Genomic DNA, 25519 nt, shown 5'->3' with positions numbered 1-25519 from the left:
TCGGACAATATGAATACCTAGTTATGCCTTTTGGATTGACGGGGGCCCCGTCTGTATTTATGTCCATGATAAACGAAGTTCTGCACGAATTTCTGTACAAAGGGGTGGTGGTGTACCTTGATGATGTCTTAATTTATTCAAACACAGAGGAAGAACATATTCAAATGGTACAAAAGGTCCTGGCCACCTTGATGAATAATAAACTGCCCATCAAGTTGTCCAAATGTGAATTCCATAAAACCGAACTCACTTACCTTGGGTATTGCATCTCCCAAGAGGGTTTAAAAATGGATCCAACCAAAATACAAGCGATTCAAGAATGGCAAACACCCACCACCCGTAAAGAACTACAATCCTTCCTGGGTTTTGCCAACTTCTATAGAGACTTTATAGCAAATTTCGCCCAAATCACGCTCCCCTTAACAGAATTATTGAAAACAAAAGATAAAGGGGACCAAGCTAAAAAACCCTCCTCCAAACTACAATGGACCTCCGATTGCCAAACTGCTTTCGAATGCCTGAAAAAGCAATTTGTAACGGAACCCATCCTCTCCCACCCCAACGAACAATCCCCTTTCGTAGTGCAAGTCGACGCCAGCGATACGGCAATAGGGGGAGTTTTACTGCAGAAGGGGGAGGATGGAAAGTTGCGGCCTTGTGCGTTCTTGTCTAGAAAATTTTCGGAGGCGGAAAGGAATTGGAATGTGTGGGAGAAGGAGGCTTTTGCAGTAAAAGCAGCCCTTACTAATTGGAGACATTGGCTGGAGGGGGCGCGATACCCCTTCGAGGTTTGGACAGATCATAAAAATCTGGAGGCCCTCCGAAGCCCACGCAGACTGAATGCCAAGCAATTGCGATGGGCGGAATTCTTTTCCAAATTCAACTTCACTCTAAATTATCTCCCGGGCAAGACTAACTTTTTGGCGGACGCCCTATCGCGCATGCCCCAACACAGGAGCAAACGGGAGGAGACTGTCGACACGGTCTTCTCGCCTACGCAACTTGGGGGCGTGGTGACTACTCGCAGTCGAGCCAAACAGCCCCTCCCGGCCAACCAGGAGTGGAAATCGAAACTTAAAACTGAGGTGGAAAAGGAGGGGGATAAGGCTCCGCGAAACAAACTGGTCCAATCCCCACAGGGGGATTGGCTAGCTGGGAGCAAGTTTTATGTCCCAGACAGCCTCCGGCTGGAGGTTTTGCAGCGCTGTCATGATGCTCCCACTGCTGGTCATTATGGGTATCTGAAAACATTACATCTAATCCAAAGGCAGTTCTGGTGGCCGGGCATGCGCAAAGACATTTCCCAATATGTTAGTTCCTGCCCCATTTGCCTCAGCGCCAAAACCAGAAAAGGAAAACCTCCGGGTCTCCTGCAACCATTGGAAACACCCAACAGACCTTGGGAAATAATATCTATGGACTTTATCACTGATCTACCTATTTCAAAAGGACATAATTGCATTTTAGTCGTGGTAGATCTGTTCTCCAAACAAGCTCATTTTATTCCCTGTACTGCTATACCCACCGCTCGAAAACTAGCAGATTTATTTTTAAAACACATCGTAAAATTACATTCTTTTCCGTCCAAGGTGATTTCGGATCGCGGCGGACAGTTCGTTGCCAACTTCTGGCGGGAGCTTTTGAGAATGTTGAATATTGAGCAAGGCATCAGCTCAAGCCACCACCCACAAACCGACGGACAATCCGAAAAAACAAACCAGATACTAGAACAGTTTCTTCGTTGCTACATTAATTTCCAACAAGATAATTGGGTAGACCTTCTCCCTCTGGCCGAATTCTCATATAACAACAGTGTACACGCTTCAACTGGAGAGGCCCCTTTCAAAATTGTCTATGGAGCTCACTTCAATCCCTTCCCGTTGGACGCTCCCCCTCTCCATTCCTCTAATTTGCCAGATGTATCTTCGTGGTGGGGGGAGGCGGCGCAACAATGGACTCTTATTAAGAAGCATCTTGAAAAAGCCAAACTGGATTACAAAAAATACGCAGATCGCCATCGTGTGGCCGAATGGGATTTACAACCTGGAGATCATGTGTATATTTCCACAAAAAACCTGAAACTAGCTCAGACAAGCCGCAAACTCGCTCTGAAATTCCTGGGACCTTTCCCTGTGCGCAAAATAATAAATAAAGTGACTGTTGCTGTAAATTTGCCCAAGAACTTACGCCACATACACGATACGTTCCATGTCAGTCTTTTAAAAAGGGCTCCTACCGATGACAAGTGGCACATCAAAGCTCCACCCATTCCAACTTTGATTGACGACCAAATACACTATGAGGTGCAACAAATTTTGGACTCTAAACTCAAACGAAATCAGCTTTTTTACCTCATTAGATGGAAGGACTTTGATTCTGGGTACGATGAGTGGGTAAACTCTGTACATGTTCATGCTCCTAGATTAACCAAAGCTTTTCATACTCGCTACCCATATAAACCAGGGGGGGATCTGTTTTAAGGGGGGCAGAATGTCAGGTCCAGTGTATATCTAAACTGTACTGACTCCATTTTCTAATGCTTCTAGTGTTTAAGTGCTTTCTTCCCAGGTGCACCAGTTCCCAGGCAGCATTCCCACCGGAGGCGACTGTTTTGTCTAACACCGTTCCACCAAGCATTGGCCTTGAAGGAGAGCAGCTTCCCAGGACTGAGAGATGTTGTTTTGAGAACTGTGGGGGGAGGCAAATCCAGATGGGTATTGTTACTTTGTACCTCATGCTTTGCCCTTCATTGGTAACAATGACTGTGTACCATCCTGAGTCTCCTATTCAGGACAGTGGACTATAATGGACCTTTTCTGCAGTAAAGTTTCCTTGTTCAATCAATGGACTCCTGTTTGCTTTTGAAAGGGAACCTGTAGGAAGAGCCTTATCTAGCCACAAGCTGACACCGGAATCGACCCAGCCGTCGGTTCCGACCGAGGGCTCGGAACCACGATCTTCGGTCCCGAGGCGGCAGCTCTCGGATCCGACGCGGTGGAAGAAGCGCTTCGGGGCGGCCGCGCCGAACCCTGCGCTGGAGAGGTTGTCTTCGACGCCGCGGCACTTGCGGGGCGTGCAGACCGAGCGGAGGACACCGAACCCGCTCTCGAGCGCCCTCCGACAGAGGGGCTTGGGCCAGCCTTGGGGGAGGGCAGCGGTGTTGCCGTCGACATGACCGCTTTCCAGAGCGAGGAGTTCAGCCGGGCCTGCCTATCTTGACGGGCCTTATTTGTGAACCCCTGGCAGATTTTACAGGCGGTCACATTATGGGTCTCCCCCAGACAAAAAAGGCACAGGTCGTGGCCATCGGTCTGCGCCATTTTAGTATGGCACTTCAGGCAACGCTTGAAGAGCGCCTTTGAGGCCATCTTCAGGGGCGCGCAAATAAGAGAGGTCAACCAGTCCGAGTCAAAAACCGTTCTTTAATTACCGTCCAAATCAGTATCCAAAAAGCGAAGTCCGAAGTCCAAACCGATGTCCAAAAAACCAGAAGATCAATCACAAGCAATAAGCGCAGAGCAACGAAGCTAACGTTCTCCCCAAGCGGCGGCAAGAAGAGAACTGAGGGAAGGGGCCGTTGGTCGCTGGAGGAGCACGTGACCGTTTGGGCGGGAAAACAGTCGCTGAAGCGCGCGACAAACGGCCCCTTCGGAGCTATAGAAGTTATGGAAAATTCTCCGGCGGCTGGCCTGCGCCTGCGCAGTCCCCATGTGTGGAGGCACAGAAGAACGAAGATGAACCTGATTTACCACAACTGTCAGCCCTGGGGCGGGGTGGGGGAGGCAAGCTCATTTATGGGAAGCTGCCCACCCTCGGCCCTCTTGGAAAGCTGGAGGGGCAGCAGATATGCACTCCATTTCACCTCCTCTCTGGGAATGGAGACGGCAGAGGTGGTGAAATCCTGTTGTGGTCACGGGGGGAGGCCATTTTCTGCACACCCCTCCCCATTCCTGTCTAAGGGCCTAAACAGACAAGACACTGGGAGACTTGTGATCAGATGTTCCTAAGGTAACAGAAAAACGCTGCAGGATCCCAGTTTGGACTGGGATAGCAAAACACGGGGGCAAAAGATGTAACCATTCTCCCCCAACACAGTTTCATCTACTGAAATCCTCATAAGTCCCCTGCTATTAGTACTGGAAGGGGAAGGGGAAAGACATTTGTCGTCACCCTCCCACCCCGGGTTATCTTTTGTCCTTTCCAGTGGCAATAAAAGCCGGGGGGGGGGGCGGTGTTCAAATGGCAAGAAAGGAGATGGGTTCAGTCCAACCTCCTGGCCCAGCACAGCTCTGATCCAAGCCGGGACACCACGTGACGGACATTTACTTTTCAAAAATCAAGAAGATCTGACCAGAGACCCCCCCCCAGCATCTCATCGAATTGGGCCCTTAAACACACAGAAAGTTGCACGGCAAAGAGACAGGCTCCTAGCCCAATGCCTTGCTCTGCTAGCTTTCTGCTTTCAGAGGGTGGCACACTACCTGCCACCTGATGGGACCAGTGACCCTGCTTTCCTTTCAGTCTAGGCCTTTGCAAGGAAGTGGGGCGGGGGGAAGGAGTGCGAAAGCTGACTGTGACACGACTTTGGAGCATTCTTTTTAAATGCTTTGAACATTTCCTCTTTGCATCTGACAAAGTGGGCTTTGACTCGAGAAAGCTCACGCCCTGGAGAAAACTCTGCCAGTTTTTAAGGTGCTACTGGACTCAGATTGTGTGTGTTTTTTTTTAAAGTCTCACGGTGTTCATGCAAGCCCCTGGGTGCCCCCAAAGTCACCTTCCGGAGCCCTACGTCAGCCACCACCAAAGACTGCAAAGAATTCTGTAAGAGCAAGAACCTCTGCAGGGCTAAGGAGAGCTGGCTTTTTAAAGGTGGGGGTCAAATGAGATTCGAAACCTGGCCGGCTTCCCTAGAGCTTTAGTGGGCAAAGGAATAGTTGTGCAGCCCCCAGCCCATCTTGAACAGAACAACGCTCCATGAGCCCCTGCTCCCCAGGGACCTGGGGCCAACCCCCCCCCCCCCCAGAATGTCAGCCCACCAGTCCTAGGTGGAGGAGTGGAAGCAAATGCCTGCAGCTTCTGGCTTCGCAGCACAAAGCGGAGGCCCTCTTGTATGGACACGGCCCAGGCTGCCTACCCTGCAATGATTTACGAGCTGGGGAGGACAGCTGCCCTGGGAATACCCTAGACTGGAAAGACAGCTGCCTCAAAGTATTTTATACCTCACTTCCCAGTCACACCCTTTGTCATGTCTATAATGCTGGGACTCTCTCCGGCCGTCAGCGCTGCAGCTATTAGGAAGCAGCCAGCACCAATGATCCCTGCAAGACGCTGCAAAAACTGAGAAGGCAGCTACCAGCTGGTGAGCTCTGCGCGGTGATTCCCTAAGAAAGACCACCAGGCTCTGCAGCCGCTGAAAATATCCAAACAGCAACTGACTGCAGAGGCCATCAGCTGCCTCCTGCCCAGGCTGTGCTGCGTTGAGCACATCCCCGCTCCTGCTTCTGAAGCAGCCACGGCTCCCGCCTGGTTTCTCAAGCAAAACTCTTCAAAGTGATCCATAGAGCAACAAATGGGCCTCTAAGGGACCACTGTGCCCTAGGACAACCCAGAGGCCACGGTCGCCAACTGAGGCCCTAGAAGGGATCCAGCAGACAGCCACTGGAGACAGAGCCACCCCGGTGATGGCACCTCCTTCCCAGGCAGCTTCCTGTTGGGCAGGAGACTGACTTGGTATTATCAGCTTCCTGCTATGGCTTTAAGCTGCATATTTAACCCAGTGACTTTCTACTGAGCCTTTCGATTCTTTTAATTAGTTTTAATGGTTTCGTGACCTTAAACAGATGCATAGAAAGGCATGATATAAATGACTGATGTAATGGAGCCCAGGGCGGACACTCTGGGGCGGCAGCGGGGGGCGGGGGGGGGGGGGCTCCACATCTCAAATACCGTTTCTTCACCACTGAGTAAGCACAAACGACCTCCCTCTCCCCCCCCCACCCCCCCAGCACTAGGAGAACTAGCTACGGCTTGTGAGCAGGCTGGAATCCTGGCAACATAGGCCGCCACTCCTTATCCTGACCAAAACATTCGGCCTCCAACAGTGGCCTGGCAGGCTGAAATCCTGCCGGTGCTGTTTTTCCCGGCAAAGAAATGCAGGAACAAAATTCTGCCAGTTATGCCTCTGTCAGGAAGGCCAGCTGGCACCAAGGTGCAAAACAGACACCCTTGGACTTTTTAATTTTGCTGTCGCAGACTAACCCAGCTGCCCTTTCCAATCATCACGGAAGGCACTTTTTATCAACAAAAAGTGACGAAACCATAAACACAGTTGGGCCCGTTCACGATCGTGGCTCAATGGCAGAGTCCCAACTTTGCCTACAGAAGGTCCCAGATTCAGCCCCCCCGTTACAGGCAGCGGGCGCTGGGAAACAGCCTTCTCTTCCTGGCACCCTGGAGAGCCTCTGGCAGGCAGAGGAGACCACGGGGCCGGACTCAGCGTGGCAGCTTCAGGGACAAGGAGGTGCCACAGCTCAGCCGAACCCCTGCCTTGCCTACAGAGGATCCCAGCTGCAATTCCCAGCATCTCCAGTTCAAGAATCTCACCGCTGCTCTCAGGGAAGGCTTCCTCTGCCCGACACCCTGGAGAAAGAGCAGCTGCCAGTCAGAGGAGGTGAGCTAAATGGCCGGGATGGTCAGACACTGCGAGGCAGCTGCACGTGTTGAAAGTTGAGCACGACTCCCCACGGTGAGCGTCTGCACCGGAGCCACCAACCCTGCGGCCACAGCTACGATGTTTTCTCCAAGGAGTTTCTCTTCTTTTTGTTTTGGGAAAGCATAAACACAGAGCGCCCCAAATGAAACTAGAGTCACTTACTCTGTCTGTGGCTGTGAGCCCAGGAAATCTGTTCAAAAGGAAAAGAAGGCTGTAAGTGGAAGCCACTGACCCAAGCGCAGCGTCAGCACCAACAGCTCTGCAAACACTCCTTGGCTAGCTGTGAGCCTCCAGCTTCAGGGGCAGTCTCCTCCAAAGTCCCAGGTGCTGAGAGGACTTCCTGCACTGCTTGGAAGCGCCCCAGAGGCGCTTGAGAAACGGCGCGCTGGCCTCTACGGCCCCTCAGCCTTTACCAGCATCGTGCCTTAGGGACATAAAGAGGCCCCTCCCTAACCCTAGGCAAGCGGGCTGGCCCTGCATGAAAGCCACAGGCCTTTTCCGTGCACTGACTGGCAGAGCTCGGGGGCCTTTAACTGGGCCCACTGCTGGCCACTTGCAGAGCCACGCAAAAGAAAGGGGCCCCCATAGGCTCAGAAGGGAGCACTTCTGCTTGGGGTGGAACTGTTGATCTCCGTACCACAAAAGCCAGCAGAAGACTGCCTTATCTTAGGCCAATGCCCTATAAACACTGTTTGCCATGGCTGTATTTTATATGCTTAGCAATAACGTTTTTAAAGGGGGAAAGGCTGCTGGCGAAGCACCGTGAAGAGTCACCAGCACGCCTAACTGCCTCACGTCTTGGGCCTGGGTGGTAACTTTGCCCTTGCCTACACGCTGTGCAAATAAATGTTGCCGCAACGGACAAAATTTCTGCTTGTTTTCACTCCTACCAACATGACTTCATGCAAAGAAAAGTGGCTCCTGTAGATTTTCGGCCCCCAAGCAGCATGAAGGATCCTTGCTTGGCCACCCCATTTGTTTGGGCGTGGGCGCACACACGGGCGTCCTGCTCAGCAGCCCCACCCACCCCTGGCCTCCAAGTCTCCAGAGAACCCTGGCTCTTAAGCCTGCTGAGGCTGGGAGCTGTGACAAGGCAGCCAGGTTTTGGACTGGACCCCACGTCCAGCACGAAGGAGACCCAAGATTTCTGGCCCACGGGCTCTTACCGAGGCTGGTGCTGGAGCCTGCCTGGGTCACTAGGGCCTGCCCCTCGAGCAGCGCCTCCTCGGCCTCCCATTCGTCCAAGGGCTCCAGGTCATCGCTGATGCTGGATCTCCGCCTGGGGGGAGGGTCCTGCAGGGCTTCCCGGGTGCCCAGCTCAGTCCTGGCTTTGCTCATGACCAGCCTGGGGCTCTCCTCTTCCTCACTGTCCTCAAACACAAACGCCTCCCCAGCATCTTCTTCCCCATCTGTCGAGGCCTCTGGAGCCCCCTGCACGGACCGGCCTCCTGTACAGAGGTGAGAAAGCCGCAGTGAGTCGGGGAAGAGCAGGAACCGGCAACAGGGGGCTCATTCCACATAACAGCATGCCCGTCTGTCCTGGTCGCCCTGTCCTGGCTGCTCTGACTGGCAGCTGCTCTCCAAGGTCTCCGGAGGACCAAAACATGTGACCGGGGCCTGGGACGGCAAGCCTGTTACCACGACACTGGGACTGTCCACACAAGGACAGGCTTGTGAGGTTTCCCCGTTGCTGGGGCAGCCACTGATAAGGTGCAGCAGCAACTGGGCTTCCACAAGGCAGATTTCCACAGTTTTTCCACCCCCCACCACCCAGCAGCAGCCACCCTCCTCCCATGAGCCACCCGGGTTTTTGCAATTACAAAAAAACTGTGCTAGAATATGCTTATATTGACATCACGTTGTGCCCATGTGTACCAGGTTCTCTGCAGCTTGCCCTTTAAAAAAGAACTGTCTCTAGCCCCTTCCATTGCCTTTCTGCGGATATATCCACAACAGACTTAACGGGGAGGGGGGGTGGAAAGGTGGAAGTTCAGAGAACCTGGTGCAAATATTGATATAACGTTATATTGATATACCAATATTCTAGGGCTGGTTTTAAAAATTAAAAGGAGGAGGAGGAGGCCGGAAGTGGCTGCCGCAAGGACAGGGTCAGGAAAAATGGCTGCCAAGTAGAGCAGGGAAAAAATCAGAATTTTCCCACCCACACAGTAAGAGAAAAGAGAACAGCAGCCTCCAAACCTTTTTCTCTTGTTGGACCTTACTGGCGCAGTCCTCTTCTTCTCGACCACCCACACAACAGCTATTCAGGCTTTACTGCAATCTTCCACAAAACTCTGGAGCAAACCTGGGCCGATTCCAGACGACTAACCTGAAGGCGCTGCATGCCGCCATGTTCCGGATCGCGACGGGGAAAACGCGAAATATCGCGTTTTCCCCATCGCGATCCGGAACATGGCGGCATGCAGCGTCTTCAGGTTAGTCGTCTGGAATCGGCCCAGGTTTGAAAAAGATGGTAGAAAATCTGGGGAAACCCCAAGAGGTGCACAAATGCACCATGAGAAAGCAGCGGGGGGGGGGGAACTCACTTCTCAAAAGCGAAGAATGCAAAGGGCAGACAACCTGTGTGGAAACGGCCACCGCCTAGCTCAGGCATTGCAGAAATAAGGAAGACGTTTTTCTTTTGTGACACAGGAGACTATAAATGGGAAGGGATCACATGACAAGCGAACGCCAGGTTGGGGAGGAAGGATGCATGGGCCCCGGGCACAGAAACCCCTCGCGTGTTACCTGCCCCCTGATACTATTAACTGGAGATACCAGGAACGGAGTCCAGGGCCTTCCGCACGCAAAACACCTGATCACAGCCCACCCCTCTGAACTTCATCTTCTATGGAGTTCTGAGACGCATTTAGAGATTTGTGCTTGTACATCACTTCTGAAGCAACTCAAACGAGTTTTGATAAGGCTAGCAACAGTTCTGAGGCTGGGGTGAGGGGGAAATCGGTGCCCATCTCTAAGTGGGGCCCACAGAAAAGAGGGCAGCAGGGTTCCCAGTGAAGCCAGGCTGCAGCTGTGCCCTGTTCCTCGCTGGCACCACAGGCCCTGCTGGAAGTTTGGGGCTGGTGGGGGAAGAAATTCAGTTGAAAAAGGGAAACATTCTTAGGGAAATTTGTAAGTCATGGGTAAGAAAAGCACCCCAGGGATTCTGAGGAAGGCCAAAAGAAAGGGGGAGAGAATTTCAGCAACAATGCAGTTCCTCCGTGGGAGGTGGGGATTAGGACGCAGCTGCTTGGCAGGCCACGCGCGCTCTTCTGGACCTGCTCCTCTGCCACTAACAGCAGGCCGACACAGAGGGATTTAGTAGGTGACACCTCACCCCCGCAACTTTATTTCTGTGCCCGAAAGAGTTTCAGCCCCTAAATTTCTGTGCATGCCAAGGCAGTTAATAGGGCAGAAGCTGTACAAAGGTTGGCAGCTCAGAAAGCAAAACACACCCAGAAGCACAAACATACATCCTTTGTTCTTTTCACTGCCTGCATAGGTCAGTTTGGAACACGGCCAAGGAAGGTCCAACTTAGTATCCCGTGTCTGCCTCTTCCAGATTTAGCACACGGACCTTGCCTGACTGTGACCAACTGCAGAAAAGCCAGGGGTTCATTCTGCACGTACTCAGGGCTTTTTTTCTGGGAAAAGAGGTAGTAGAACTCAGTGGGTTGTCCTAGGAGAAAATGGTCACGTGGTTGGTGGCCCCGCCCCCTGATCTCCAGACAGAGGGGAGTTTAGCTGAGCGGCGCGGAGGGCAATCTCAACTCCCCTCTGTCTGGAGATCAAGGGGCGGGGCCACCAACCATGTGACCATTTTCAAGAGGTGCCGGAACTCCGTTCCACTGCATTCCTGCTGGAAAAAAGCCCTGCACGTGCTCATCACAGCCAGCTGCCAACCTCCTAATAGGTTGTGTTTGCTTGCCCCAAGGATGCTCATTCTGCTGTATGGGTTACATAGTGGAGGGGGGGGGGAGCAACCTCCAAACCATTTTGACACCATTTTCCTTGTCACGTTATTAGCAAGATACAGAGTCCATAAAAGCCAGCTCTTTCTTTTGGATCAGCTCCAGTTGGCGCAGAGGCATATGCAAGCTTACATATTTCACCAAACTCTTTCTCAGGTGGGAAAAAAAAAGGTCAGATCTGCAGGTACCCAGCAGAAGGCAAGAGAACAAGAAGAGGATGGGAACATTTGCAACAATGATCAAAGGCAAATTGCAAAGCTGCAATTTAGCTAGTCAAATAATATCATCTGCCTCACATTTTGCAAAATCTGTCTCAAGCAGCCAACGTGTTTAAGCAGTAATTGTGTCAGGATTAGTAGGGCAAAGGCTCAGTCCTGCACCATGTGCCATATTAGTAAAGAGGAAGGTGCATCTGAGCATGTACAGAGCATCTATCTTCCTTTGCTGCTGCAGAGTAATCACTGTGCACGCTCCCGTTTGGGAAAGGGCTTTCGAAGATAGGGTGGGAGGGGCTGCTAGCATTCTGGAGTTGCAGCAGTGTTTGATTCATGGGGAAATGGAGGGGGGTGGCTGAACACTGACTGCGCAGACTTAAAAGGCACCCCCCCACACACACACATCTAATATGTTTCAGATAGTGCCTGCCTGCCAACACGTATCCACTTTGCTCTCTCCCAGCAAGGAAGAGGTCTAGAAAGTTGTTCATTGTTTATGTGAAAGCTGAATTTCTGGGAATTCTCCAGAAGCCACCAGATGTGTGTTGTGCATTCAGGACCACATGCTGGTTCTAGAGAGAAATGAGGAGGCCGCCTCTGTTAAGTGATGAGGCAACAATACCTAGCGTAGAACTTGGGGGCGCTTGGGAAGAGGCCATCTTTCTCTCTCACGCCCACTCAGCTCTGCAGCGCCTCTCCTGGCTCCTTCCCCAGTGGTTTTCCTAGGGAGAAAAGGAGAGGAAATCTGGTTCAGGGCGGGGACTGTCCTTCCCAGAAGCAATTCCCCCCCCCTGGCTTTTGTCTTTCAAGTTTTTCTGTCTAGTACAGTTGCCACAGCCCATAGCTAGCAACTTCAAGCCCCAAATTGCAGTGCGACAAGAAGGTATGCGTAATTATGAAAAGTTAAAAGTAACTTGCCTGATCGGTCTCATTTTCAACAGAAGCTGCGCTCATATTCTCCACACAGCTGCAAAGCACGCACATAAAACAAAAGCAATTCTGGTCCTCCCCCCACCCACCCCTCTTTCTATATGATGCCTGGAAACTTACCTGTCTTTTCAAACAAGAGGAACTCACACCCCATCTTCCTACAGCAATAAATGTGCACGTCTTTAGGTCCCGTCCCCTACCAATAGATTTCCATGAAGACTTTCCTTCTTGTTTCCATCATAGTCTAACAAAGTGTTGGACTAGGATCCGAGAGGCCCAGGTAGGAAGGAAGCCCCGCTCTGCCTTGAAAGCTCACTCGGTGCTCTTGGGCCAGGCACACCCTCTCAGCCTATCCTACCTCACAGGGTGGTTGTTGTGAGGGGGAAATGGAGGCAAGGAGAATTACATGACCCACCCTGAGCTGCCTGGAGAAAAGGCAGGATACAAAAGATGACGTGACTGTTGGAATCTTGGGGAAATAATTCAGAAGAGGAAAGCAGCAGCGATTAGCCAGCCGACGTCACCTGAAGTCATAGCCTCTGTACTGGAGAGTCCAAGTCAAACTCCTTCTTCTGTGAGATGAGAGCTGAGGCCCCTTGGCGAATATTCTGGCGCTGAAGCCTGAACCCCTTCTGACTGCTAGAAGCAGAGGCAGGCTGCCCACGGAAAGGTGGCTGGGGGACGGACTGGCCTACTCCTTCCTCTGGGGCACGCAATGTGGCTTGCTCCTTCAATTGCCTAAAGCTGCCTATAGCGCTCTTGACCGCTGGCTGCGGCTTCATGCTGTTTGGTTTGCAGCCACTGATTTGAGGAGAGGTGGGGCCTGCCTTGCTGCAACATGCTGGGCCCCAGGTCAGCAGCCAGCCTACCTTGCAGGAACAGCCCTCCTTGAGCACTCACAACACGGAACCAAACACGCCCATCAAACTGCTGCAAAGGAAATTCAGTTGGATGCATGTGCGGAACAGCCAGCATTCTGCCCCTCAACAGGGCAGTTCCTCAGGACCACACAAGAAAGGGGAAGGAAAGACTCCAACGGACCACCAACAAGCCAGGAAAGCATCAACAGCACAAGTTTCAAGCCCCACCTCAGCCATCAACTGACTGGGCAGCCTCAGGCAGCCTATTGTGCTGTTCCAAGTAAGCCTTAGTCAGTGCCCAGCCTGCCATCTTGTGTCCATGCCCCAAGACACAACTGATCCTGGCTCTCCGTCTGCAACCCTTCACACACACGCAGGGGGGGAACGGGGAGACATCCCTTCACTAAGCTCCCGGGGCCGGCATACGGCAGCGTCCACAAGCGCATAAACTGCAAGCGTTTCCTCGCAGCTGCTGCTTTCCTCCATCAGCCTTTGCAACGGGTATCAACTTAATTTGTCCTGCAGCCACAAAGAGATCCCTCTTCCCCCTCTCAAACAAAAAAATCTAGAGTAATTAGCAATTTCCACCAGGTATTTTCTAGGAGCCTCGGGAGCAAATCGGTCTGCTAATTCCCTCCCATCGCTGATTTGCTTGCAGGAACCAGTTGGATGTGTTTTGGGTTTTTTTAAAAGGCTAACTAGCTTGAGAGAAAATTAATCAGGTGGTGACCGTATGGCGGCTGTCAAGGGGCAAGCAGGCTTCTGAACTCTTCATGGCCGCGAGGCATTCCAGTGCACAGTCTCTGTGTACTTTAAAACCGCTTTCTGCTTTAAAGATGATTGCCCGTTCTGTGTCCTCTAGGCCCTGCCTGACGTTTCTCTCCCAGCCCAACTGACCTTTCACTTTCTATTCAGAAGATTTAGCATTTGTCTACATTCTGTTGCTGATAGTTCTATTGCTGTTAAATATTCCACAATATCACAGTGGATCAGCTAAGGGCTTGAAGAGATCTGTTACAAGGATTTACAATACATGCCTAAACAGTTGTACCTGTTAACACACACTGAAGTCAATGGGCTTAGAAGGGTGTAACTATGTTTAGGATTGTACTATTAGCCCATTTATTGGCCTATTTAAATTTTATTGTAATGTAATTGGTTTGAAAGTATTTTTACGGTGATGCGCTCTTTTGCTAAAAGCAGAGAAATTTAAAGCATTTGCATGCAAAAAGAAAGATTACTTTATGCCACCAGGCTATATAGAAATGTGCAGCCACTCATTTGGCAATAACTCATTTAAAAAGCCCATCTTCTTCATTTAGCAGAGGATATGTTGTATAAAACACTGCAGAAAAGAACCAGGTTCATCCCAGGAGCCAACATGACGCTAAATTCATTGGCAAATCTTTGTTTTTAAGGGTGTCTTAAAGACTGCCTCTTGCCTATAATAATTTCAGCTACTGCTAAGAGAAGAGACCCTACAGCCCAAAGAACACCCCCCCCCATCCTCTGAAGAACAGAAGAGCAATGGGAGCACGGAGGAGCGGCAGGGTCGGTTTGTTCAGGGCACCAGTATGAAACCAGTAGCAGTGAATGACCAAGCCGGAATCACACCTCACTTGCCATGAAGACCCCTCATCTGTCAGTATTAATAGTCTTGGACAGACCCACCGCTGGGCATCTTGGTTCTCTCCTTCTGGAGGTTCAGTTCATATGGACACGTTCGTCACTCAAACGTCACATTTGACCTGCGTGTACTAACAGGCCATCACAGGTACAGGAGGGGGACCACAGATGGAATTGCCACAGCACCGCCCAGCAGACCTGCCACGGAGGCTTTCAAAGGAGGCTGAAGCATTGTAAAGTGATGCCATCGATCAATGAGAAACTATTTACTGGAAACATTTTTAAGTGTCCAAGGCAGGTTGCAGAACAAAATCAATAAAACGGCTCAATGGAAATACAAACGCTAAACAAGAAGACATAAAACTGCAGAAAAAGGCAGCAAATAATAAAACTAGTGAAATCCCCTGAGATGTTGAAATCAGCAAACAAGATCAGACAAACGTGTGGGGCAGAACACTCCACAACGTACAACTAGGGACGTCGCCACACTCCCTTAAAGGGATGGCGCACTCACAGAACATTGGCAACATCTCCATTTGCGAAACATTTGCCAGCCATTTGGCTTCCATTTTTTCGGTGCCTTTTTTGTGACCAAGGAAAGTGCGTTCCCAGAAAAGGTGCCCAAAAAACAGAAGCCAAATGATTGACAACCGTTTTGCAAATGGAGATGTCTAGATTTCTGCGGGAAAGCCTCCAGCATTCAGTGAGTGGGCTGTCCCTTTAAGGGCATGTGGAAATGGCCCATGTATCAGTCAGTCTATCCCCTCTTTCCCAGGCACAGCCCAGAACCCCAGAGAAAGAAAATGAGCACAGGACACAGGGGGCTGGGCTGATGCCCCATCATGTCCTTTCCCAACGCTATGCTGATCTGCACACAGAAGGCTTCACTGGATTAACGCCTGAAATGGGTTCTCACATGAATGCCAGGCCAGAACGCACACCCCTGCCTCACCCCGTTCTGCGTTAACAAGCTGCAGGATGGTGCCTTCAAACCCAGGAGCATGAAAAGGGCCTCTGACTCTGTTCTGCTCCCCTGCTGGAATCAGACTGGGGAGGAGCAAATGCACGGGGAAGGCCAGAGGCAGCCCCTCCTCTTAAAGGGAGGAGTGGAGCAAAGGTGCTGCCCTCCCTGCCAGCTGCAAAGCCTGAGGCCCGGCAGCCCCAGCACCCAGATCAAACTCCGCTTCAAGGAAGGCTCCAGTCACGGAAAAGCCAGTCCCCATCCAGTTCTAGAAAGCGCCTCCCGTCCTCAGTCTGTCACCTGCTCCTCCCACCTTGGCCCTTTAATCAATAACTTCCTCTTTGCAGCAGCGCCATTTCATCTTTTTTAAAAAAATTAGTTCATTTATGATTCCATGATAAACCAGCATCAATAATATTGTTCATTTTGCTCTATCACTTAAGCACAACTGTGCCAATAAAAACATAGAAAAAGCAAGAGTCCAGTAGCACCTAGAAGGCTAACAAAATTTGTGGTAGGGTATGAGCTTTCGTGAGTCACACAGCTCCCTTCCTCAGCTCCTACCCTACCACAAATTTTGTTAGTCTTCTAGGTGCTACTGCACTCTTGCTCTTCTCTACTGCTACAGACAGACTAACAGATAGCTACCCATTTTGATAAAAACATAAAATTACAAAATGAGCGGATTGCTCTGGGTGTAAAGAGTCATTTGCAGCCAAATCAAAAAGAGTCCAGTAGCACCTTTAAGGCTAACCAACTTTATTGTAGCATAAGCTTTCGAGAATCACAGTTCTCTTCGTCAGCCAAAGGTCATGAAACTTGAGAGTTTAGAGAACTATATTTTAAAATAATTTTCTCACTTGCACGCATGCATGCACGCACACTTACAAAAATAGAAGAAAAAGGGCCCACCACCTACCCCGATTGCTCAGCCCATCAGCTTCCACCAGGAATCATTTATCACCTCGGAAGCCCTAGCACTTGCCACTGGGCAACCTCCCATTTCGTGCTGGGAGAGAGAGGCACCTGGCGTGAGAGGGACCAGCCAGCAACCAATGCGGCTAGAAAGGGCAGGAAAGACTCGAGCTCTGCCCCCTCCTCCACAAAGACTGAGCAGGTGACGCGCGCATGGGAGGCAGCATGCTCAGCAGGCACTGGAAGACATCCTGCCCAGCCCCCCGGCCCAGGGCCCTGTCAACTGCCTCAGGGAATCGCTCTTCCACCAGTGGCACTGATATGGCACTGCCAGTCCAGACTGGATGAGCTGGCATTGCAACGGCCTTGGAAGTCGGGAAAAATCCCCACCAAAGTTGCCAGGCCCTTAAGACGGGAATACAGTGTGGCCAGCACAAGGATACAGCCGCCTGGCGACGACGTCCTGAGGGCTCCCCAAATCCACTCACTCTGCTGCATCAGCTCCACAGAAAACTGGTCACAGGAGCAGCCCTGTCAAGCGAGAGAGGCAGCCCCGTCGTGCCGGGCTTGGATGGCCAGGACTAATGGACAGCCCTTCGAAACAAAGAACTTCTGACTACACCCAAGGAGGAGCTAAGAAACCAAACACTGCTGGGAGCCAAGACCACCCCTTGCTCCCGGCAGCCAGGCCTTTCGGGGCAGGGCACTCGGTCCAAAACACTCTGCTCCTCTGCACTGCCGGCAGCGTCTGCACGCTGACCTCCCCAGGGCTCCGTTTTATTGTTTAGGGAGGGGGGCCATCCAGGCATGCTGATTAGAAACTCTCCTGATTCCGTGCCAGTTCAGTCATGCCACTCTGTGGCCACCTCAAGGAGAAAACGCCCTAATCAGGGCCGGGGGGGGGACAATGGGGGCATTTTCAGTTCTTTTTGATTACTTATAGCTGACACAGCCATTGGCTGCCAGCTGCCTCATTTCTATCGCTGTTGTAAAATGATTGATTTAAAAAAAAATCATTCACATCACTTTTACCCCAGATGGCACAACAATAATGTTGTAAAATGTGTGCACTTTTATGGGGAAGACTTGGCACCAGGGAGAAAAAAATATCAAAACGGGGGCGTTTTCTGATCAAAGCAGCCGGCTTTTTGGAACGTGGACTCACCCAAACCCTCTCTCAAATATGCCCAGGATGGGCTGAGGGGCATGGCAGGAATTCAGATCTTCTCTCCTCCCTCAGCAACCTGTCAGAGGTGTTCAGCTTTACCTACGTTGCACCGTCTGATCCAAGGCACAGAAGAGGAGGGACCCACGGGCTCTAACAGGGACAGCAGTGCCCTGGCTCAGCAATGCACAAACCACAGGGAGACCGTGAATTATTAAGGGAGATGCAGCCACTGGTACCGCCTGCAAGGCCACTGAGCTGCAACAACCAGGTCTACCAGCACCTGGCCACAGGTGAGGACAACCTCCTAATCTCCTTCAGACATGCAAAGGGGCAATGTGCACCAGGCCATCGGACCCACAGAGTAAGTGAGACTGCAGCACTAACAGGAAGCTCAAGGACAGAGGGTGCTTGTTGACAGCTCCACCCAGACCGGCCGTATTTCGTCTGAAAAGAGGAACATGGAAAGACGGACAGCAACAGGTGGTCCACAACAGACAAGCTGAGGCACAGGTTGGTTTGGAGAGTGGCTGCTAGACCCACAGAGTGGTTAAGTTGTAGTACTTCATCACTTATTCACCTGGGGAACTTGTTTCCACAGGAGCTTTGAAAATGAAGCAAAGAAATTCAGGAGGGCCGTTCAACAGAACATGTTTGGAGGAAACATAACACTCGGCTGCCAGAGGCTGGGGACAAGAGCTGAAGCCAGACGCCCGGCTCCCCTGTGCTTGAGTACCCTCTCTCCTTTCCCTGTTCAGCATCCCCTCTTTTTATAACAGCTGACATCCACCTGCGCTGCTTCATGGAGCTAGCTTGCCAGGCCGTACCACGACTTCAGATGTGAATGGACTTTGGGGGCTCACCTGCACAGCCTTCCAGCAGACCCTCTCCTCCTGCGCCCACAGGCTGGAGTCTGGGAAAGGGAGCTGCAGCATTCGAGGTCTCCCTGGTGTGTTGCCCTGACTCCAGCTGGACCCCAGAGTATTTCTGTTCAGCAGCAGTTCCCCAGGTTCCCCGTGGCAACAGCTAAATAGAACCTCCAAGTTCAAGGGTAGCCTACCTCTAAACACTTCTTGCTGGGGACAAGGGAGGGCTTTTGCATCCACGCTCTGCTCCCATCAGCATCAGACCAGCCATTGTTAGGAGCAGACATGGAACTACACGGACCTTTGGCCTGATCGCCCAGGGCCTTTCTTGTATTAAAGGGAATGGAAGTTAGGAAGAGAAGCTCCACCTACAGAGGCAGTCTACCTCCGCATGCCACCTCCGGGGGGAAACAACACACACAGGCTGTCTGTTTTCAAGCCCTGCTGGCAGCATCTGAGTGGCCACCAGGATACTGGACTGTGGTTCTGATCCTGCAGGGCTCTTCCTCTGTTTCTCTGACTCCTGGGTGCTCAGGCAAATGTTTCCTGGCTACAGGGCCATGTAAGCCACCGCTCAGCAAATCTGCTTATCTTCACTCCGAAAAGCCCTGAGAAGCCAGGACTTCTCCCCCCCCCGCACCCCCCCACCACCGCTCGCCAGTCATTGACCCAGAAGGCCAGAGGCAGGGAAATGGCTGCGACGTCACACTTGGCTCAGATGAGCCACACCGCAGCACAACAGGCCAGAGCAGTCCAAGATGGGGACATGAAGGGAAGTCAGGGCTGGACAAAAGACCGGCCTTAAAGCAATGCCGGGTGGGTGGCCTGCAACTGGCCCTAATGGGGCTCTGAGCAGATCGCAGCCCATCTACAAGGCCACTAAACAACTGGAGCAGATCCAGGAGTGGGGGCTTCCCGGGCATCCAGCCACTGTGCTCTTTCCAAACCAGAGGTGTTCAAAGAGTCCAAAGGTTAAGCAGATGGAGGAGTGAGAAAAACACAACATCATTTCTGGGTAATTTCTGCTCCCTCTCCCACAGATGGCTGCCCTCAAACACCCAGCCTTCCTCTTCCAGTTCACTGATGTCCCTGCTGTTCCTGCCCATTAACAAGCAATGTTCAGGCGGAGGCCCTACAATATGAATGTTGCCTATAATGGCAAATTTTCAGTGATTTGTTTCTTTCCTGGGGTGGGAAAAAAAGCTAGCTTGAAGCCATCATCTCTAATACACAGCAGTGTGAGAGGGGGCTGCTTACTTGGGGAGGGGGCTGCACTCTGCCTGTGCTCAGAAGGCCCTTTGTTGCACATTCCTTTCTTTCAAAAGTTCCCAGGCTCAGCCTGGCATTTGGAAATTGATACCGACTGAACTTTTGTCTCAAAGAAAATGCTGGAAATAACTTTTTGGACTTTAGGGCTGAGCATCTAAAGGAAAATGAAAATCGTAATATTAATTAATAAAGAGTCTGAATGGACTTGACGCATGTAATAAAAATCCCTGTGTTGAAACTGCAATAAAGCCATGGTAAAAAAGTTAAAATAAGCGAGGGTAACTTTGACAAGTGGTTGTGCTTTGTTTTGTATTTATCTGTCAGTCGTCTGTTAGTCAGCATATTTGTTGCCTATGAAAATAAGAAGCTGCCTTGTACTAAATGAGATCAAGCCTAAATTGAAAAATAACCCACTGTCTTCTCTCCAAGTTCTCTGGCGGAAAAAAGTTGTTTCCCAGCCCCTGCTATCCAAAGTGAACCCTTCTGCCCGTCTAGCATGTGCTCTACCACCGAGCCCCGAGGATGAACGTATGAAGCTGCCTTCGACTGAGACTGACCCTCAGCCCTCCTAGTTCAGTATTAGCTGCTCTGCAAGTAAGTCAGGGGCAGTCCTTTAACTGGAGAGGCCAAGGCCGGAAGCTGGGACCGTCTGCATGCAAAAGCTCCAGCCCCACCACTGAGCCCCATATGAATGTATGAAGCTCCCTTGTGCTGCTTCAGACCAGTGGCCTATGTATCCTATGAGCGGAAGAGGGCAAGGCTGTTGCAGGGACCCACACAGAGATCCAACAGACAGCCTCCTTCAAGTACAGGGAAATCTCCTGCGTTTCCCTATTGCTCTGAATGCCTTAATCTCACCAGAAGCAGAGGAGTGGCAGAATTGTCACCACCATCACTTAGACTGAGTGGAAGGAGGCAAGGCCAGAGGAAAGAATCATGCAGAGGTACAGCAGGCAACCTCCTTTGTAGAACAGGTATGTTTGTCTCGCAGGAGTCTTTCATTACTTAACCCATGGATTTCTTGTGGCACACTTTAGCTACTTTCAGGGCAGTTTGGAAATTATGGACTTAATACAGTATTTCCTCAACGTCTGCCAAGTCTTTATAGCTGGAGGAGAGGTATGTCAGTGGTTACTTAAATGGAAGCTCCAGGTTCAGAGGAAACATCCCTGTGAACAGCTACTGAAGACAGACAACAGGGGACAGCTGCTTGTGGAGTCCCCGGAGGTCCCAGGCCTCTACCAGAAATGAATTAAATAGATTAAAGAAGAACACCCCCCCCCCAGGCTCTTCTTTTGTGCTTCCACATCAGAGGAGTGCAAAACTTCATACAGACGGACAGCCTCCTTCCCTGTCTACGTCCTCCTGCATCCTGAGGTCCACCGAGGAGGCACAGCTCCAGCAACACCCTACGAGAGCTGCCCACCACTGTTCTTAAGCTGCTGCTACGTTCAACGGTACCGTTGCATTGTTTGTTATTAACTGTACTGCCGCCATCAGGAAAAAGAGTGCTGCTATTTTTTATATTTTTAGATGATGCTTTTAAATGTTTTATATGGAATGTTTTAAATGTTCTTAATGCTGTTATCCACCCTGAGCCTGCTTGCAGGGAGGGCGGAATACAAATACGATAAAATAAAAAAATAAAATATATATACTCAGTAGCAGGGCAGGCATGTCTGATGGGGAACCACATGCGGGCTTTCTCAGCAGCCACACTCACTCACATCGCTGCCCTAAGCAGAGTCAGACCCTTTTAAGCCCACTGACTTCACAAAGTGTGTAACTCTGCTCAGGATGGCCAGGTTCACCTCTGCAACGTGCTTCTCTGTGAATTTTGTGCAACTCCTTCACTGCAGGCCTCCCAATAGCAGCTTAGAACACTATTTCGGAAGGCCTTTTAAATCTAAATTCCTACCCTGGTTTTACATATAGTTTATGGCAGTATGTACTTTTACATCTTTGGGGAAGTTGTTTCTTCAGTTTGAGTGTTTATTATTTGTAATTAGTGTTCTCAGTTTTGAGCTTCTCTGAATAATTATCAAGTTGGAAAGGCAGCGTAAGAGCTCCTAAACAAACAGAAGCAAAACACCTTTAGGGTGTTCCTTTTAAAACAGGCATGACCCACCCGATCTATAAGGGGTGCAGCAACACGAGCGCCGGCTTCGCTGCCCCCAGCCTCTCCCCAGCCATCGGCCTCCCGTCCCTGGATCTTCCCCGCGCTTGCCAAAGAGGCAATGGATCCGCAGGCCCTCCTGGCGCCCTCCTCCCTTCCCCCACGGTTCCAAGCCGGGACTTATTGGCACCCCAGCGTGGTTATATATAAACCAGCTCCTTGTCAGGTGGCTGCCCTTTCTGGTGACCGGGGAAAGGTCACCCCCATCCCGTCAGCTTCGGGAGGGCGGCGGGCTCGGCAGAGGGGCTGCTGGCCTCTGGGCCGCTTCGCAAACGCCAAACAAAAGACTCGCCTCTTCGGTCACATCCCCGTTATTTGGCTTAGGCCAGTAGGCAGCAGGAGCAGCAGCATTACTGCTAGAAGCGGTGTAAGTTGTCCTGCACCACCGTTGTGTTTGGTCAGCACCCAAAGCCCTTCCTTACACATTCTCGTCTGTCGCCTCCTGTTTCCAAGAGTCTGGCCAGGGGCTTTTGGAGCTGGGAGGGGGGGGGGCGGGTGAATACACCGAAGCAGGAGCCCGGCAGGTTCTCGGGAAGGCCTCTGCCTGCCCCGGCATCTGACAGGCCCAGAAAGGAATCTGCGCCGCGGCGGCGGGGGGGGGGGGGTCGGCCCACTTACCGGCTGTCCGTCCTCCGCCTTTGTCGCGATGCTACAAAGCAGCCGGCAGCAGCCCGGCGGGCAGCGCCATGGCCCGGCTCGGCAGCCCCGCGCCCGCCCCCCCTCGGCCCCTTCCCGCCATGTGCGCACAGCCCCCGCGGGCCTCTCCGGCGCTTCTCCCGGGCCGCCCGGAGGAGCGCGCAGGCCTGCGGCCGCTCCTGCGCCCTGCGCCTTTGCGCGCCGCACGGAGAGGAGCCCCGGCTGCCGCCCGCGCGCCCTTCCCCGCCGCCCCCTCTCGCGGCGGCCGGAGCCTCCAGCTGATCCGGCGCTAGGACTCTCCGGCGGCCAATGGCAGCGGCGGCCTCCCTGCGCCCCCCCTCCTCCCTCCCTCCCTCCCATGAATATGCAGGAGGCGGAGAAAGAGGCCAAGCCGCGGCCCTGGCAGCCCAGGCGGAGGCCACGGACGTCTGGCCAGCTGCCCCCCCCTTCCGAAGAACGAGCAGCCCCCGGGCCCGTTCCCGGGGGGGGGCGGGGCGGGGCGGGGCGGGGGGCAACAGGACAGCAGCCGCTCCCGTCAGGGCCCCCCCCCCCGCGAGCCACGCGTCGGTGGCCAATTGCGACTTGCCATTTGGCTCTCCATAGAGCCCCCCGGCCGAGGCATCGCTTGGCTGTTAAGCGATGCCTGGATACAGCCGGAATAACGAAATGCGCAAAGAGCAGAGCCGCCTCGGCCGAGCTGCCTCTCTGGCTCAACCTGAAGAAACGAGCAGGCGCGCCCCCTTTCCCACCCGACCCCGCTCCCACCTCCCTGTTTGCTCGTCAGAAGGTGAGGGTTTGTTTGTTTCTCGCTGATAACCAACAGCTCGGACTTTCGGGGAGCAAAACACGATATGAGCCACAGTCGGGACTTCCAATGGACAGATACAAATAGGGCACGGAGGCAGAAAAATTAAAAGTAAGCAGAAATCCAAACACAGAGCTGAAGCCTTTCTGAAATAAAGCCCATTAACATGACATCTTTAGCAACGTGGAAACTACCCAGCAGGAGCATGCCGACATCGGTAGACGGTGCCCAGTATCACAGTCTATAGTCCCTATCCCTTACCAAGGCATCGCTCCGAGCTAGTGCTTGTGACACAGCCCTAAAATAAGAGTAGAAAGACCTCCTGAATCATTCTGTTTTACATCATTTGGGGAAAGCCAGGAGAGTGGAAACTTTCCTAGCTTCTTCAGGCAGGCCATTCAATAAAATGGGGGCTACCCCAGAGAAAGCACGTATAAAGGCAGCTGTTGATTTTGCCCGACTGCAGGGTGGGTCTCTGCAGAAGGCCCCGTTCAGATGAGCGAAGCTGCTGTGGTGGAACGCAGGGAACGTGAAATATTTGCCAATGTAGTAACAGAGCCGTTTTTAAACAAAGGATTAACTAACTCAAGATCCATCAGCACCATAGACGACCTGGGTCTAAAAGACACATCCATATCGGTCTCATCTGAGCACTGCCAACTCCACAGACATTTCGTTCTTTTTGGCAAAGGGCAGAAGGCAACAGCCCCCCACTCTGAGATTTGGGCCTGGCCCGGTGAGCCATCAATGCATAGCTGCGCACCCAGATGATGCCCCGCTCTTCCCCCCCCCCCCTTCCAGGATCTAAGGTACCCAGAGTGCAGGGGAGATATTTTCCGTCAAAGAAATGGCAGGCAGGAGAGCTAAACCTTCCTTTCCCCAGAGCCTCAGCACCAGTCCACATCAGGCCCCCACAACAGTGAGTTTTTAAGACAAAAAACACACTGGGCTTTCCAGCTGTAGAGCTCCTTGGCCGGGTGTAGTTGGGCTCCAACCCCAGGGAACAGGCACCTCAGAATACTTCTTCTGACAATCTGGAAAAGAGGCCTCATGGAGAGGCATTTCCCCTTTTCCTGTTCCTTGCTTCCCTCCCCTTATCTGTCCGCACCACCAAGCCTTCAGTTCCTCTGACACTCTGAAGCTCCTCCTTCCCGCCTGTCCTATCATCCTTACAAGCAAGCAAGATAAGGCTATCTCTAACATTTGCCACTGTACATTTTCGTATTGACACCAAAAGGGCTGTGATTTTTTTTAAATTTGAGAAAAATAAAATCTGTTTTCTTGGAGTTCAACTGGGATTTGAGGTATTCCTTTCAGAAGATAGCAGACCTGAGCAACTAAGAAGTGGACTAGGTATTGCTGAAAGTTTAGCTTAAGCAACTGAGAATGTCAAAGGGGTGGGGAGAAAGGGAAAGGGATTTTTTAAATAAAGAAGCAAGCGAAATCTTCTTTGCTCAGGTGATGCAGCTGACATCATTTCTGAAGAAGCAAAAGGCCTCCTTCAAGGAGTTTCATTCGAAAATCAAAATCCCTTTTGAGCCAAACGCACGCATCCCAGGCTTAGACATTGATGGCTTGCTGGTTTCAATGGCAGGCACTGGAACGAGAACAAATGGTCTGGGACCAGCTCATTGGAAGCCCCACCTTCCGCCTGGGTGCCTGCCCATCCCTCAGACGCTATTGTTGTCATGCAGCCATCTCTTCGTGCCTTTCCCTTGGGAAGTCAGGTCGTGCCTCCTGCAGCCCAGGCTTTCTCTGCAGTTGTGTCCAAGGCACCAAATGAGAGGAGCCATGGCTTCCTTGCAGAGAGCACCCCCTTGACCTGCAGGAGGGCTCTAGTTCCACCCCCAGCAGCATCTCCTGTGAATGGATCTCAGGTAGCAGGTGCACATCTGGGGACCACGGAGACCTGCTTCAGTCAGAGCAGGCCATACACAGGCGCGTACTGGGCCCTGAATCGGTCTGGATGGAGATTGTTCAGGGTGGTGAAAGCCAGAGAGGATTGTGAGGCACTCCAAAGGGATCTGTCGAGGCTAGAAGAGTGGGCATCCATGTGGCAAATGAGGTTCAATGTAGCCAAGTGCAAAGTAATGCACATTGGAACCAAAAATCCAAAATATAAATACAAGTTGATGGGGTCTGAACTGGCGGAGACTGACCAAGAGAGAGATCTTGGAGTCATGATAGATAACTCACTAATAACGTCAGCACAGTGTGCGACTGCCATAAAAAAAGCTAATGCTATGCTAGGGGTTATTAGGAAAGGGATTGAAAACAAATCAGCCGGTATCATAATGCCTCTGTATAAATCGATGGTGAGGCCTCATTTGGAGTACTGTGTACAGTTCTGGTCGCCACACCTTAAAAAAGATATCATAGCACTGGAAAAAGTACAGAGAAGGGCAACTAAAA

General features: G+C 51.8%; 1 protein-coding gene across 6 annotated transcripts in view; it reads right to left on the bottom strand.

The window, feature by feature from the left end:
* ARHGEF10L (Rho guanine nucleotide exchange factor 10 like) overlaps nt 1-25519 on the bottom strand; it is a 119544-nt gene that overhangs the window by 76606 nt on the left and 17419 nt on the right. For 3 of the 6 annotated variants that reach the window (XM_055001438.1, XM_055001443.1, XM_055001442.1), the window contains exons 1-4: nt 22285-22390; nt 11521-11620; nt 7879-8160; nt 6875-6902 (exon numbers count right to left, since the gene is read on the bottom strand). In XM_055001438.1, the coding sequence (XP_054857413.1) occupies nt 6875-6902; nt 7879-8160; nt 11521-11557 (347 nt within the window). In that variant the 5' untranslated portion in view covers nt 11558-11620; nt 22285-22390. Of the gene's footprint in view, nt 1-6874; nt 6903-7878; nt 8161-11520; nt 11621-22284; nt 22391-25519 lie in introns of those variants that run through there. The other 3 variants (XM_055001440.1, XM_055001439.1, XM_055001441.1) reach the window with 1 other exon arrangement.

The sequence above is a fragment of the Eublepharis macularius genome, chromosome 17 (assembly GCF_028583425.1).
Source record: "Eublepharis macularius isolate TG4126 chromosome 17, MPM_Emac_v1.0, whole genome shotgun sequence".
NCBI lineage: Eukaryota > Metazoa > Chordata > Lepidosauria > Squamata > Eublepharidae > Eublepharis > Eublepharis macularius.
This window is presented reverse-complemented; position numbering and strand designations above follow the sequence as displayed.